The sequence below is a fragment of the Antedon bifida genome, chromosome 8 (genome assembly GCF_963402885.1).
Source record: "Antedon bifida chromosome 8, ecAntBifi1.1, whole genome shotgun sequence".
NCBI classification, from domain to species: domain Eukaryota; kingdom Metazoa; phylum Echinodermata; class Crinoidea; order Comatulida; family Antedonidae; genus Antedon; species Antedon bifida.
This window is the reverse complement of record NC_136233.1, coordinates 22,382,961-22,396,738: the sequence shown is the minus strand read 5'-3', so window position 1 is coordinate 22,396,738 and position 13,778 is coordinate 22,382,961. Positions and strand designations below refer to the sequence as shown.

At 30.4% G+C, this 13,778-nt stretch overlaps 2 protein-coding genes across 11 annotated transcripts in view; both read right to left on the bottom strand.

The window, feature by feature from the left end:
* Positions 1 to 8,564, bottom strand: part of LOC144850355 (amyloid-beta precursor-like protein) — a 34,265-nt gene extending 25,701 nt beyond the window's left edge. The window contains exons 1-2 of the mRNA XM_078707628.1: positions 8,404 to 8,564; positions 1,044 to 1,217 (exon numbers count right to left, since the gene is read on the bottom strand). Of these exons, the coding sequence (XP_078563754.1) occupies positions 1,044 to 1,217; positions 8,404 to 8,448 (219 nt within the window). The 5' untranslated portion in view covers positions 8,449 to 8,564. The remainder of the gene's footprint in view (positions 1 to 1,043; positions 1,218 to 8,403) is intronic.
* Positions 8,565 to 8,846: 282 nt separating this feature from the next.
* Positions 8,847 to 13,778, bottom strand: part of LOC144850354 (rho guanine nucleotide exchange factor 12-like) — a 79,893-nt gene continuing 74,961 nt past the window's right edge. For 8 of the 10 annotated variants that reach the window (XM_078707619.1, XM_078707620.1, XM_078707626.1 and 5 more), the window contains 2 exons: positions 12,726 to 13,674; positions 8,847 to 12,217 (listed from right to left, as the gene is read on the bottom strand). In XM_078707619.1, coding sequence (XP_078563745.1) covers positions 12,198 to 12,217; positions 12,726 to 13,674 — 969 coding nt within the window. In that variant the 3' untranslated portion in view covers positions 8,847 to 12,197. The remainder of the gene's footprint in view (positions 12,218 to 12,725; positions 13,675 to 13,778) is intronic. The other 2 variants (XR_013614079.1, XR_013614078.1) reach the window with 2 other exon arrangements.

Genomic DNA, 13,778 nt, shown 5'->3' with positions numbered 1-13,778 from the left:
AAATGGTCAGAGTTCTTTCTAATTCAACTATAATTTAATTTAAAGAAATACCTTATATGAATGTTAAAATTATAAATATATATACATGTATATGAATCTGGATAGTGTATTCAGTATTTTATTGGTACTCACTGTAGAATCAGTGGCACACACCTTTCGGAGGTGCTTCCATACAAATATAAACAACATATAAAAGGTAAAGATGATTAATCTTATTTCAGGTAAACATGACAAATTATCATGATCAAATTGAAAAAGGGGAAAAAAAAGAAAAAGAAACACACACACACATACATATTAAAAATAATATTACATGAAAACTGAATTTCTACCTATAGTATAAAGCTTACTCTTAAAATTGATTCACATCAGCCTCAATTGGGGGAGGGTGTTAAAATAGGAAGGAATGGTAATTTAAATCATCTTTCTCTTCTCTCTGTTCTTAAATCTGAAGCCACATCTTCCTTTATCATTATCCTTTCAATACATTTTCTCTTTGTATCAACAGAAGCCAGTCATTTGAATAATCAGCTATGATGTCCAATTTGCATAATAAATGAACTGTTTACACTGCACTACTAATGAACCAACTCTTAATTGATTGGTACGACGGAATTAAGCCGTGTGGACGGGTGTGAAATTAACTTTGTTATTAGATTATAATGTTTGCATAACAGATAAGTTGTGTTATAAATAATAAGGTCCTTTCACACTGTTCAAACATCTTCAGTTGTGAAACAATGCAGAAAATAATATTCATTTCCATGGATATTAAAATGGAAATGGCAAGGAAAAATAAACAATTGAATCGAATAATGAATATGATATTATACAGTTTTATATGAATACGATCTGGCATTAGACAGAGTTCATCAAATTTCTTCCATATTTTCATTCTGAAATTGGACGTAATCAACAAACGCACAACTGAGTTGACTTCATTTTTATGAAAACTAATCAAACCTTTTCAACAACATTTGAGAATTATGAATCTCAAGTCTAGTATTTTAATCAGACGATTTTATTTGAAATAGGATATTTACCTTACGACAATAATTGAGAATATCATCATGATCAGAGATGCATCCAGACTGCCGGTTCATATCCGGTACCCAATCACCCGTGGCCACATCTACGTGCATATTTACATTACCACAGCTCATTGCAATTCGTGGCTCAATTCGTTTTGCATCGAGTCCATTTAATGAAAATGTAACCTAAAAGAAAATATTAAAATAACTGTTTTTACCATTTTGACATTAAAAGAAATGTTTGAAATACCAAGTGCTCCCACAATACTCTCTTTTTTTCAGTGATTATATTCTGGGATTGTATAGTTATTCTACCGATAAAAATAAATTAATAAAATTTGTAATTTAAATGGTTTGGATTTTCACTCAACAACGAATTTACCAATAAACAAATTATGTATTCATTATTTGGCATTACGTATCAGATTCGAGATCGTCTCCTTGACATATTTGAGATGATCCCTCAATTTCTTATCAAGACTAATTACATTGCTAATGTATGTATGCCATTAGTATTGTTAAGTTTGTCACTCATCAGCGAATATACATCTTTCAATGTGGCTCTTAATGTGTACATACCCAACTCAGACGACAACATATCTATGATCGTATTTGAATAATGTGTTATATCTCACAGGTTTGAAATTAACATAGATTTATATGCATATGTGCGCTGTGAAACCGTCGTTATATGTTAATAGGAAGATAGAGCCACCATTAGTAGCTAAAAACAAAATGGTTAATTGAAATTTATGGTTATTGCGCAGAACTGAAATACAAAAGTATATCAAATAATCATTTTGCTCAACTATAAATCATCATAATTTTTTTTTTTAAATAATAATTTACAGCATTTAAGATTCTATTCATCTATATGGATTTTATTTATTTATTTATTATCTTAATGTAACTAGTTTTTAGTGGGCCTCCAATCACTAGAGGTCCTTTTCATCTGTTCTTAAAATTCTTTACTCCTTTTCGTTATGTTTGAATTGTTTTGATGGGATGAATAAAAAGTTTGATTTTATTTGATAATTTAAAATCGTTTTTAACAACTACATGTTATATAAACAAAATACAGTAAACATATTAGAATTAGGTATGTTGTTTGTGGTGGTTTAAAAGAGCTTTAATAAATCACAGCGAATAATAACATTTTCTCCTGTGGTCCTACCACATTCTATTTGAAAAAATTTGGATCAACCAATGAATGCAACATAAATTATCAGTAGTTATATTTGTTAACTTTTTAATAGTCCTATTCATTGCTAGTTCCACCCTCTCCATGGTTCCACCAAGTCACTAACCACTTGCTCCATTCAGTCTGTCATCAACTTTCAAAGATATAAATTTATTTTTTTTGTTACCAAAAATTTGTACACATTAAATTATATTTAATTGTTAACACTTTACTTGTCATTTAACAAACAAAGCATGTTTAAATTGTGTTGATGGACGTGGTTGTCCTTTGGGCTAAACTTGACTCATTACCATTAACAACCTAGTCTATTGCCAAATTCAAGGCTCTTCACATTTTTTATTTAATGTTTCAATTTTTTTAATAATCAAGTTTGTTCAGGCACATCATAAGACCCTAGAGAAATAATTTTAATAAACTTTAATGCATATTTCATTTTAAAGGAATGGATTTAATTTGACCGTAATAAAGTCTTGGCTAAGTAATCTTGCAGACCCAAGTCTGAAACCCAGAAGAAAAATTTAATGTAATTTTTAACTGATGCACTATCATCATCATTAAAAAAGTTAGAAAATCTTAAAATGCTAAATTTCTATAACTAAATTTCATTTTATTTAAAAGAATGGATTTATCTTGGTCATAATACAGTCTTGGTTATTAGTAATACATTCCTTGAACTCAGGACTGAAGAAAACTAAGCAATGTTACTGTGCCTTTCTTCCATGTCACTTCAACACCTTCTCTTATTCTCTACTTTATATTATAATTATCTTATCGTTATTAAATATCTGTATTTCCTAATCTATTTGCAATGTTTTCACAATGTATTAATTTATTCATTCATTCATACTGTTCATTTAAAAAACATTTACTTCTTTTTCTTTTTAAATTAAATAATATTGATTTTATACTTTTATACACTACAGTAATATATTTAAGCCTACGAGATTTGTGACAGTTTAATATTTATATTCTATTACAATCTCAAGTAAAAACTCAATGTTTTACAATCTTATTAATCATCTGATTTCATCTCCAAACAAACGAACCAATCAAAATGGATGAAATCATACTAAATTTAGACAGTTTATCATAGTGAAAACTATAAATTAAATTCAACTTTCAATCGCTCACAATTTTAAATCAAATGTTTATCAACCGCAAACAAGACACAAGTAATATGTCTCAACTGAATCAGAATGTTGTAATCAAACAATCAGAAATTTTTTACATTTTAGTTTGTTGACAGTAAAATCATAGATTATTTATAGGATATTCATTTTATTAACTTTCTATGAAATTAATTTTTATAGTAGATTATGGTAAGCATCAATGTTATCAACATTTGTGGACAAATAAGTTTATCTTATCTTACTCAAGTACAGAATTATTATAGTCATTAAGTTACATAATGTTACATAATAATACATACGTAAGTTACATGTACATGATCGGACACCACCTAATATTCCTTTAAGTAAAATTTATTCAACATAAATATTTTCTAGTGACTCAGATCTTGTCAGATGTATTTTTAGTTAAAAAACATGTAAATAGTGATTATTATCTTCTGACAGAGAGCTCTTTCCAAACATTTAATTAATAGTAAAAGGAGGACTTGATGAACTCCGTCACAATTTCCCATTGCGGCATAATGGATCAATAATGCAGCTACTACTTCATTTAGGGGCTGCAATAGGTTGTGCGTGGATAATTGCCTCTGAATAATGCAAAATATAAATGTAATTTATTGTGATGTTTTAGGATGACTAAGGCTTCTACATTATCTATTTTATATATTGACCTATAAAGTACATTGGTATATAATTGTAACCATGGAGAGAATAGTACAGTATTATTAATAATTCTATAGAATTGTATTCCAGCTAAAATTATAACTGTCTAAAAACTCCCTACTGTATCTACTACAATTTAATACGAACTGTCTAAGAACTCCCTAGCTACTACAATAAAAACTGTCAAATCAACCTCCCTAGCTACTATAAACTGTCAGAAACCCTCTAGTTACATACAAAATAAATACTGTCATTATAAGTCCCTAACATACAAATATTAAGTTTTTACTCCTTAGCTACTAAGAAAAGCCATATTAAATATAAGTTTAATAACATTGTGTTTGTTATAGTTAGACTTGGAGAATATTAATCACAACATACTAAAGTTAATTCATAGCACAATCGTCTTTGAAAAATTTAATTAAATTCTTATGACACGATCAAGATAAATAAATAATTTCCATGGTATTGTTATTTATAAGAAAATATTTACCATATAGCACAAATGTATTCTGTTACAAGTTAATTACATTCTAGTGACATTATCAAGATATATTACCATGGAAAAATGTGTTCTTTGTGGTTATTAATGTTATTTACAAGATTTACAATAATAATTATAATTGGCTTAACTGTTGAAATACATTTGTTTGGTCTTGCTTCAATTTAAAAAAAATAACAGAATCATTGTCTAAGTGAAATCGTGAGCAAATGATACATTAGGTAGCTTAGATTGTAGAACGAATGTCCATTGCAAATCCAGCAGCGTAAAGAAGATTATGTATGATACTTAACGAAGATACGACATCAAACGGCCAATCAAACATCATCAAAACTACTAATTATAGATTTACTGATATGTATTCAAACTTAAAAGGTAATTCATGTTCAATTTTGAAAGATAAAACCCAACAAAAACAAAATTAAACATTTATAGAATATATCTACAAATGTCTGATGGTGTCGAAGATGATCCAAACATTTTAATTTATTTGGATTATTTTTATGTGAAATGTTTGGAATCATGTCAAAATTATTCTAACGCAGTTTAACTCAATTTTGTAATGATTTTTGTTTCCATATTTTAGTTTGTTTCAATTTAGAGGTTTCTGGAGATGAGAGCACATACTTTTTTTATTTTTCATTTAATATTTGTCAATTTTTATTAATTAAAATATCTGTTTATAAGCTGAAAATTCTTGACATATATTATACACCTACACAATGCATTCATACCATTTCCTGAAATGACACAGAATATGACAAAGAAAAGAAACTGATAAAAGCCTAACAACAGTGGAACAGAATCGCTCACAAACAGGCTTAAAATTAAACTATTTCATTGTTCGCTCTAAAGCGTTCATAAGCCTTTTTTCACATTATCAATTTTATCATAAGTACTTGGTTGTTGCTCATTTCTATGCTGCATTCCTAGTGCAAACTAATGCCTACTTATGAATATTCATAAGCAATATGCTAATGTTGTACTTTCCCTCCTTTATTGAGCATTACATACAGTGTACATTCCTACTGTAGTACAAACTAATGCCTAAACTCATAAATATTCATAAGCAATATGCTAATGTTGTACTTTCCCTTCTTTATTGAGCATTACTTATAGTGTACATTCCTACTGTAGTACAAACTAATGCCTAAACTCATAAATATTCATAGCAATATGCTAATGTTGTATTTTCCCTCCTTTATTGAGCATTACATACAGTGTACATTCCTACTGTAGTACAAACTAATGCCTAAACTCATGAATATTCATAGCAATATGCTAATGTTGTACTTTCCCTTCTTTATTGAGCATTACCTATAGTATACTTCACCATTTATGTTATATAACATGTTGTATGTTGCCTTCTTTATAGAGTATATATATATATATCAGTATACTTCACCATTTATTAACATACATTAATAACATGTTGTACTTGCCCTTGTTGATAGAGAATAGCATACAGTAGTGTACTTCAGAATTTAAGTTTCAACACACATTGGCACAAGTACCATACTTGGCTAGTGTCACAAAATACCAGTGTGTGTGTTGTCTTTTTTGATTAACACAAGGTTTTTTTATTCAGCAGCAGAATTTCATGCCTAATAAGGCAAACTTTACTTCACACATAATTTTTCTCAAAGCTATTCTTCTTTACTGCAGGTTATTAATATTAACATGATAAAGTTTTAATTTTTTTTTTATTACTTCAGTCCTCTTTAAATTGCCCCATTGCAGGATGAATAAAGAATTTGAATTGAATTACAGTTTAAACATGCGCTGTTCAAAAGGTTCAAAACACTCCATAATATTGTTAGGCTTTTATGAGTTTACAATGTTTTTTATTATTTATAATATCTTTTATTCTCTTGTAGTACCAATAGTACATTCAAGTCAAAGCACTATTTTTATAGTCCTTTATAAAATTTACAAGATTATCGCAGTCAGTTTATTTAAATTAATATTCATTATAATATGGTATAAATTGTATACCATACAGGCAATTACTTTTATGATAAATTTATGACCAGAGACAATAATTGTTTTGACATTGTTTTTATAGTGTTCAAATGCTTGAGATGTTTTCTTAATATATTATGTTGCAATGGTTTTAAACACGAACATAGTACACATTTCACCATAATGCTTTAGTCAATATTTGAGGGTAATAAACATTGAATTTTTCTAATGGACAATAAGGTATTTAATCCTCTTTTGCATAATGCTGATATAACTGCTTTTTGGACTGCAATAATATTGTATTGATCATATTATATGCATGCATGTTATAAAACCAGCCAGACTTTTAACATTTATTAAGTTCATCTTTTTAAGTCATTCTACTTTTGTTAGGATCTTGTTCATGGTTTTTACGTTCTCTGTATGTTCAATGTCTGAACATGACCGGATTCTCTACATTGTTTATTTTTTAGCAATAATTTGTTTAATCTTGAATCAATCATCTTTCTGATTAACTGACAACCACACACATCTTGAGAGCAAATATGTTTTATTTATCTTAAATATAACTGGATTACAAAAAAAAATAATGCTTTTTTGGCATTAATCAGCAGAAAATCTTGAATACAAATAATCAGATGACGATGTATATAATTTTTCAAATCTCGAAGCAAACATTTGATGATTACAGTTCACAATATTGATCCCTTTGGCCAATTACATCTGACTTTATATTGAAATACATCTAAATCCTACTAATTTGTTAAAATCTAAACGCAAGTTTCGCTGTAATATTATCCTTCTTTACTAATAATCGTACACGATAATAAAAACGGTTCTTTTTGACTTTTAAGAAAGCGTTTAATGAGGCGAATATTATATTATGAACAATATTCAGAGGAACAATGGTTATTAACTACGAGTTAATTATTGCCAGACCAGGGATTTAACAAACACGTTCAAACAACCAGCTGCTTTGTGCTGGGCTCAAATTTAAGAAAGAATTTCTACATGATTGAGATGAATTTAGACAAAGAATTCATTTATAAGATTTTGGTAATTGTAAGTTAAGCTGTGTCCTCTTTGTTGGATTTTATAGTGATTGAACCACAGTACTTTTAGTGTGAGAAAATACATGTAACAATAACAGTAAAATCATAATGCTTTGAAATATAAAGTATTCCACACACATCTTCAGAGCAAATATGTTTTATTTATTATAAATAAAACTAGATTACAAAAAATTGTGTTTTTTGGCATTCAGAAAATCTTATTGAAAACATGCATCAACAAATTTCACATAGGTATGGGGGTTGGGGAAGAGGGGGAGTTGTGTGAGAGAGAAAGGAGAAGAAACATAAATAACATAATAATATTGATATTATTTAATAAAAGTAAGCGAACAAACTATTTTACATGCGAATTATTTCATTTAAATGTAAAAAAAATGTTTTAAAAAATGGATATAAAACAAAACCCAACAAAATAAATTCGTGGGTTTGAGATAAATGAATGTTTATTGCTAAAAAGAACTCCTATAATGTCTACTGGATGACTCCTCTTGAATGGGGGATGAAGGAACGATTGTAGCATAGAGGTATAAAAATAGATGATGATAGCCTATAAATAAATTATAATTTATGCAGTTTTTGTATTCTAACAGAAATTCAAGTATTGAATTTAAAAACACTGTAAATTGAAGACACATACATTAAATATAAACTCGTACTAAAAAATAAAGCAAATTTATGATTATAAAATCGTATAGTAGCCTATGTATTTCAACAATATCGTTCTCCCACCTCACCCACAACACCGGATGAGCAAAGATGAAAACGGTGGTGGTGGTGACTGATGGTAGGTAGCCTAGACTTGGAAGTATTCAGCCCATTTATAAAACAAATATAAACTTACCAGAGCAACCGTATACACGAATAAATCAAGTATATTTCTCGCCATGATTTGGCGCAATATGCTAACTTTAGCGTAAAATAGTTTCTCTTTTTATTTAGCGCACTCTAAATAACACTGGCGGCTGCTAATTCCTGAACACAGTGCTGCTTAGTCGATTCGATAGTCTGCTCAATATACCACACAATTCGGGAAGTTGTCGTGGGTAATCGGAAATGTTCGGAATGTCAGATTAAAATTAGTGAGGGCGCTAGTTAAAAATTCTAATTAGTCACATTGAATTCTTCTAACATTTAGCAGGGTGTGGTGGCGTGTGCATTTCGTTTATCGTCAATATAATTTGTCGGTCTGTAGGTCAGTCCACCAAGTTGGTGCCACCACATATCTCACTGTTGTAAGTTTACAAGTAAAATCAAAACACAATAAATTTAAAACATAACCACAGATACTTGGTGGAATTTCATTTTTTTAATTAAATTAATACATTTCTATAAATGATGAGAAAATTCTTCAATAAATCACATTTTATATATTAGATCCTTCACCAACTCTGCAAGATGAACTCATGATTCTTAATAAACTATGACAAACAGACATACAGCAGGTACAGTAGATTTATAGGACTGACAGAAGTGTGCTACAATCAACTTGTTACGGTTAGTTATCATGTGATCCCCTATCTCCCCTCCCATTGGTGCCCGCTCCATTGTTCTCCCAAAGCCGGTTTTACCAGCAAGATTTACCAGACTAAACTGCTTCCAATTGGGATTATTAAATATAAAATGGTGAAAAATATAACATAACATAAATACACTTGTCTAGTGTTAGACCTAGCCATTAAGCAAGAGCATACAGAGGCGATATTTTGTCAATTGGATTGATAAAGTTTAATCAATATTCAACATTATTGTGTTTAGATTTCAGATATCAGTACACTTGGTGTACCTTGTTTAATTGTCCGGAATTCGATTTTGAATGGAAGAACGTCATTTTCCCACCCCCATAACCTGGGTAAACATTAATCTGGTTTAACATTAACCCGGTTAAACATTAACAGGGTTAAAGACTAACTTGGTTAATCATTAACCTGGCATTTTGCCCACCCCCATCCTCCTCCTCCCATCACCTGTGATTCACCAAGTAGCCAATCAATTTGCAATTTAAAATACAATTTGCATGTCACATTATATATTGTTTAATTAAGGTATTTGCACATACGTTTGTAAGATAATGCTGATTATTTAAATATGTCTTTTTACCATCATAAACTTTGAGAATATAAAATAGCTATTGTGTTACACGGTATTGAGACCTTAAATATTATTCATCAAATAAATCAAATAAATTAGTTATTACAAAGATTGATGCATTATTATTGTAACCTAACAAGACATTATTAAAACAATGCAAATATAACCTCTAACAAAATATGATTTAAAACATTGATAGTAAGATAACAGAAAAGGAAAATTTGATTCAATGATGACCAGAATTTTATGCAAATTGATTTTTACGACAGTGTATAATATAAATGTTTTTGTAGAATGTAGAGTGACTATTTGTAATTTCTAGATTGGTGGACATAACAATTGAATAAGGAAAACCCAAATTCTTTTTGTCCTTTTCCATGGCACCACAGAAAGTCATTGGTTCTGGTCATCACAAAGTCAAGCCTACTTAATATCTCAGATGGATACAGCTTACAATTAAGTGCAGTTTAAAAAAAAAAGCTCTAAATGTTATACTTACTAGCCAATCTAACGATTTACAAATAACCTTTGACATACATTAATTACAAATTTTACATTTTAAAAACTTGAATAAATTATACAGTCTTTTGATTGTTTATATCTCAACCTTCCCCGACTCACCTCCCCTTTAAACAATAACCTGGTTAAACATTAACCTGGTTAGAAGATAACCTTGTTAAATAACTTAGTTAAACTATAACATGGTTAAACATTAACCTAGTTAAACAATAACTTAGTTAAACTATAACATGGTTAAACATTAACCTGGTAAACAATAACTTAGTTAAACATGTACCTGGTTAAACAATAACCTGGTTAAACCAAGTACTAACTGATACACTACCCTCTTAATCAAATTGTAAATTAATTTAAACAAGCATTAAAACATAAGAAAGCAGAGAAGTGGTAGACAAGTAAAATACGAAAACTAAAACATATCTGATCCAAGGGATCCAATTATAAAGTTCAGTAGGAATATTATAAACATTTTTGATACGATAATCATAATAAAAAGGATCCATTGGTAACTTTCAGTTGAGTAGGAATATCAATTTATATATAAATAGGAAAACATTTAACATTTGGCTATCTTTATAGGCACTATTCATTTTACATTATTATTGCTAAACCGCAGCTGGTTACTGCTAAATATCAAAACAGACTGACTACACAGAGCTTTGGCGCTGGGTCAAACAATCTGGGGAGATATTACAAATCATTTTCATCATATAAATTTTGAATATTTTAAAAATATTTCTCATTTTCAATAAATAAATGTGCAAACTGAAATAATACATTAATGCTAGTATAAAAGGAAGTGTATACAATATATGTTGTATTATTAATGTTAAGAGATCAACTCAACATAGCAGGGCAGATAATAATAATTAAATCATCACTTTTATTACCTTAAAATATAAATTTCAAAAATACACTATATTCATCTACACTATTTGACAAATATAAACGATTACATTTTGTACATATATTGTCTTGTTTTTGTTTTCAAAAATTAAAAACAAGTCGGACAAATTTACATCTATGGAAAGTTTTTAATATATTTACTTGCTTTGTTTAATAACATACTGGAAGAAAAGACAATGTCCGCTAACACATTGCAAATATCTGTAGCTGTATAAGAATACATCTTTAATTTGTCAATATCTACAAGCGTTTACATATCAATGATGCTTTTTACAATATTTAACACAAAGAATATAAAGACACACATTTTATAACATTATTCAAAGATATCTTAAGTATATGACATCATCCTGAGTGTTCATCAGAACATACCGAGTGTTCATCAGAACATACCAAGTGTTTATTAGAACATACTGAGTGTTCATCAGAACACACCAAGTGTTTATTAGAATGTACTGAGTGTTCATCAGAACATACCAAGTGTTTATTAGAATGTACTGAGTGTTCATCAGAACATACCAAGTGTTTATTAGAATGAACCGAGTGTTTATAAGAACATACTGAGTGTTCATCAGAACATACCGAGTGTTCATCAGAAGTATTTTGCACTGGCACTGGTAGATGGCTGACAATGCTGACATATTTGTGTCGAAGGCACTAGAGCAAAGATTGGTCATTAAGTTTCAATCTCTAATTTGAGATGTCATTGGTAAAAATGCCTATCATTAAATATTGAAATATTTTTGTTGTAGAAAACAATGATGATCTGACAATGATTATATGATAAAGATAGAGATAATGATGATGACAACATGATTAAATGAAGATTATATGATTAGCAGGCACTAATGGTGAGGTATTGTATTAGACAAGGTCAGTCAAAGTTTGTAAACATCGTGAGCGCATCAGTTATTGTAGGATCACTAGGTCAAGTAAAAAACACTAGAAAGTGGATCACACGCAGACTGTCCTCTGTTGTATAGGTTTCCTGGATGCAGATCCAATAGAACCATTGGCCTGTACCTGTTCATCCTCCAGTGTCTTTCTGTCTTCTATCGTGGCATGATACCAGCATGCCGCATCAACTATCAAATGGAAAGTGACAGCTAGGATACACAATTGCTACACAATGTTTTCATGTTCTGAAAGATAACCAATAAGTTAAAAAGAAACAGTTTTTTAAAATGATTATTATATGATCTTATATGAGTTTTATATTTGATCTGATTTGAAGTAACCAATGTTTGGTCTTAACCAATCTATTTTGCTTAGTTTAAATTTGTGAAGGTGTGTCACTGCAGGCTGGGATGTCCCATTGAGTTTGTTGTTGGAGTCTCCCGGGTCTAGCGTGTGATGTATGAGCTTGTATTGTAAAATCCGGAATAAATTGAATTCAATTCAATGAAAGAACAAGTAATAATTCAACAAGTGTTCCTTCTTATTTTGAATACATGCAAATTGGAATTCAAGGATGAACCGCATTTCACCCCCTCCTCTACTTTCCTTAAGTGCCCCTTTTAAATCAGAGATCAGCAGCAGAAGTGCTGGTAAACAGGCCTAACTAGACTAGTCTAGGCCTATAGCTCGACAAATTGTTCCCATTCTGTAGATAAACAAACCTCCTGTAAAAATTCTAGGCTTGTAACTTACCATGGTCCAACAGGCTATCTTTAGAAAGTATAGCATGCATGTGAGCTGCACCTTCAAGAGGTTTGCCGATGTACTCTAGACCATCTGTCGTCGACGTCGACCCAACAGAAATCAGACTGTGAGGTCTGCTTCCCGGTAATAAATCCAAAGTTAGTTCATCATTATCATGTAAAAATTCTGGTGCTTCGTGCATGACTACCTCCTCTTTGGCCATTTTAACGTGATGCAATTGTCCAGTCGGAGGCGGTGAATCTAGCTCTACGGGAATGGTTATATCATCATCGTCGTCGTAATCTTCTTTATTCAATTCAACAACTAATGGTTCGATTTCAAATTTATTATTTTCATTGACACTTGCGTTTTCAATGACAGGAAAGTTTGAGTCAGTAGAAACAGCGAAATGAATCGTGTTTCGAGGACTTGTATCACGTTCTGAACCTGACCCGGATTCAGATCCTCCACGTAACCGGTTTGAACTGGTATCATCCGAGTGCGAACCATCTGATTTCAAGCTTGAACGGTCTGAATCATCTAAATTCGTTACTTGTTCCTCGTGAAAATTATTCTCTACGTAATCTAAGTTTGTCCGATCGACATTTTCAAACACTTGGATGCCATTGTCTGTAGAATCAATGTTAATTTCGCTAAGTTTCTGTGTCAAATCATCGTTTGATAATTTCCTTTCATGCGTTTGCTCTGCGAGTCTTTCACATATTTGATCTTCTTTTTCATCCAAAACAAATTTACTTTCATTAATTGAAGATACTTGTTCTAAAGAAGCAGGGGGAGTACTGCTGGAAGATTCAACAGCAGTTTCAGACGACACACTAGTTCTTAATTGTGATTCAAGTTCTTCTATTCGCTGTTTTAATTTCTCCTTTTCACTTACTTCAGAGTCTACCAATGTTTGCAATTCTGTCCGATGTTTATCATCTTCTTTCAAACATTTCTGGGAAAAAATAGTTTTTAATTAGAAACAAACTAGCAACTAGTGATAACTGGTTACACCATAGAGGAACAAGGTGATAGGTATGGAAGGCACGGTGGGTTCTT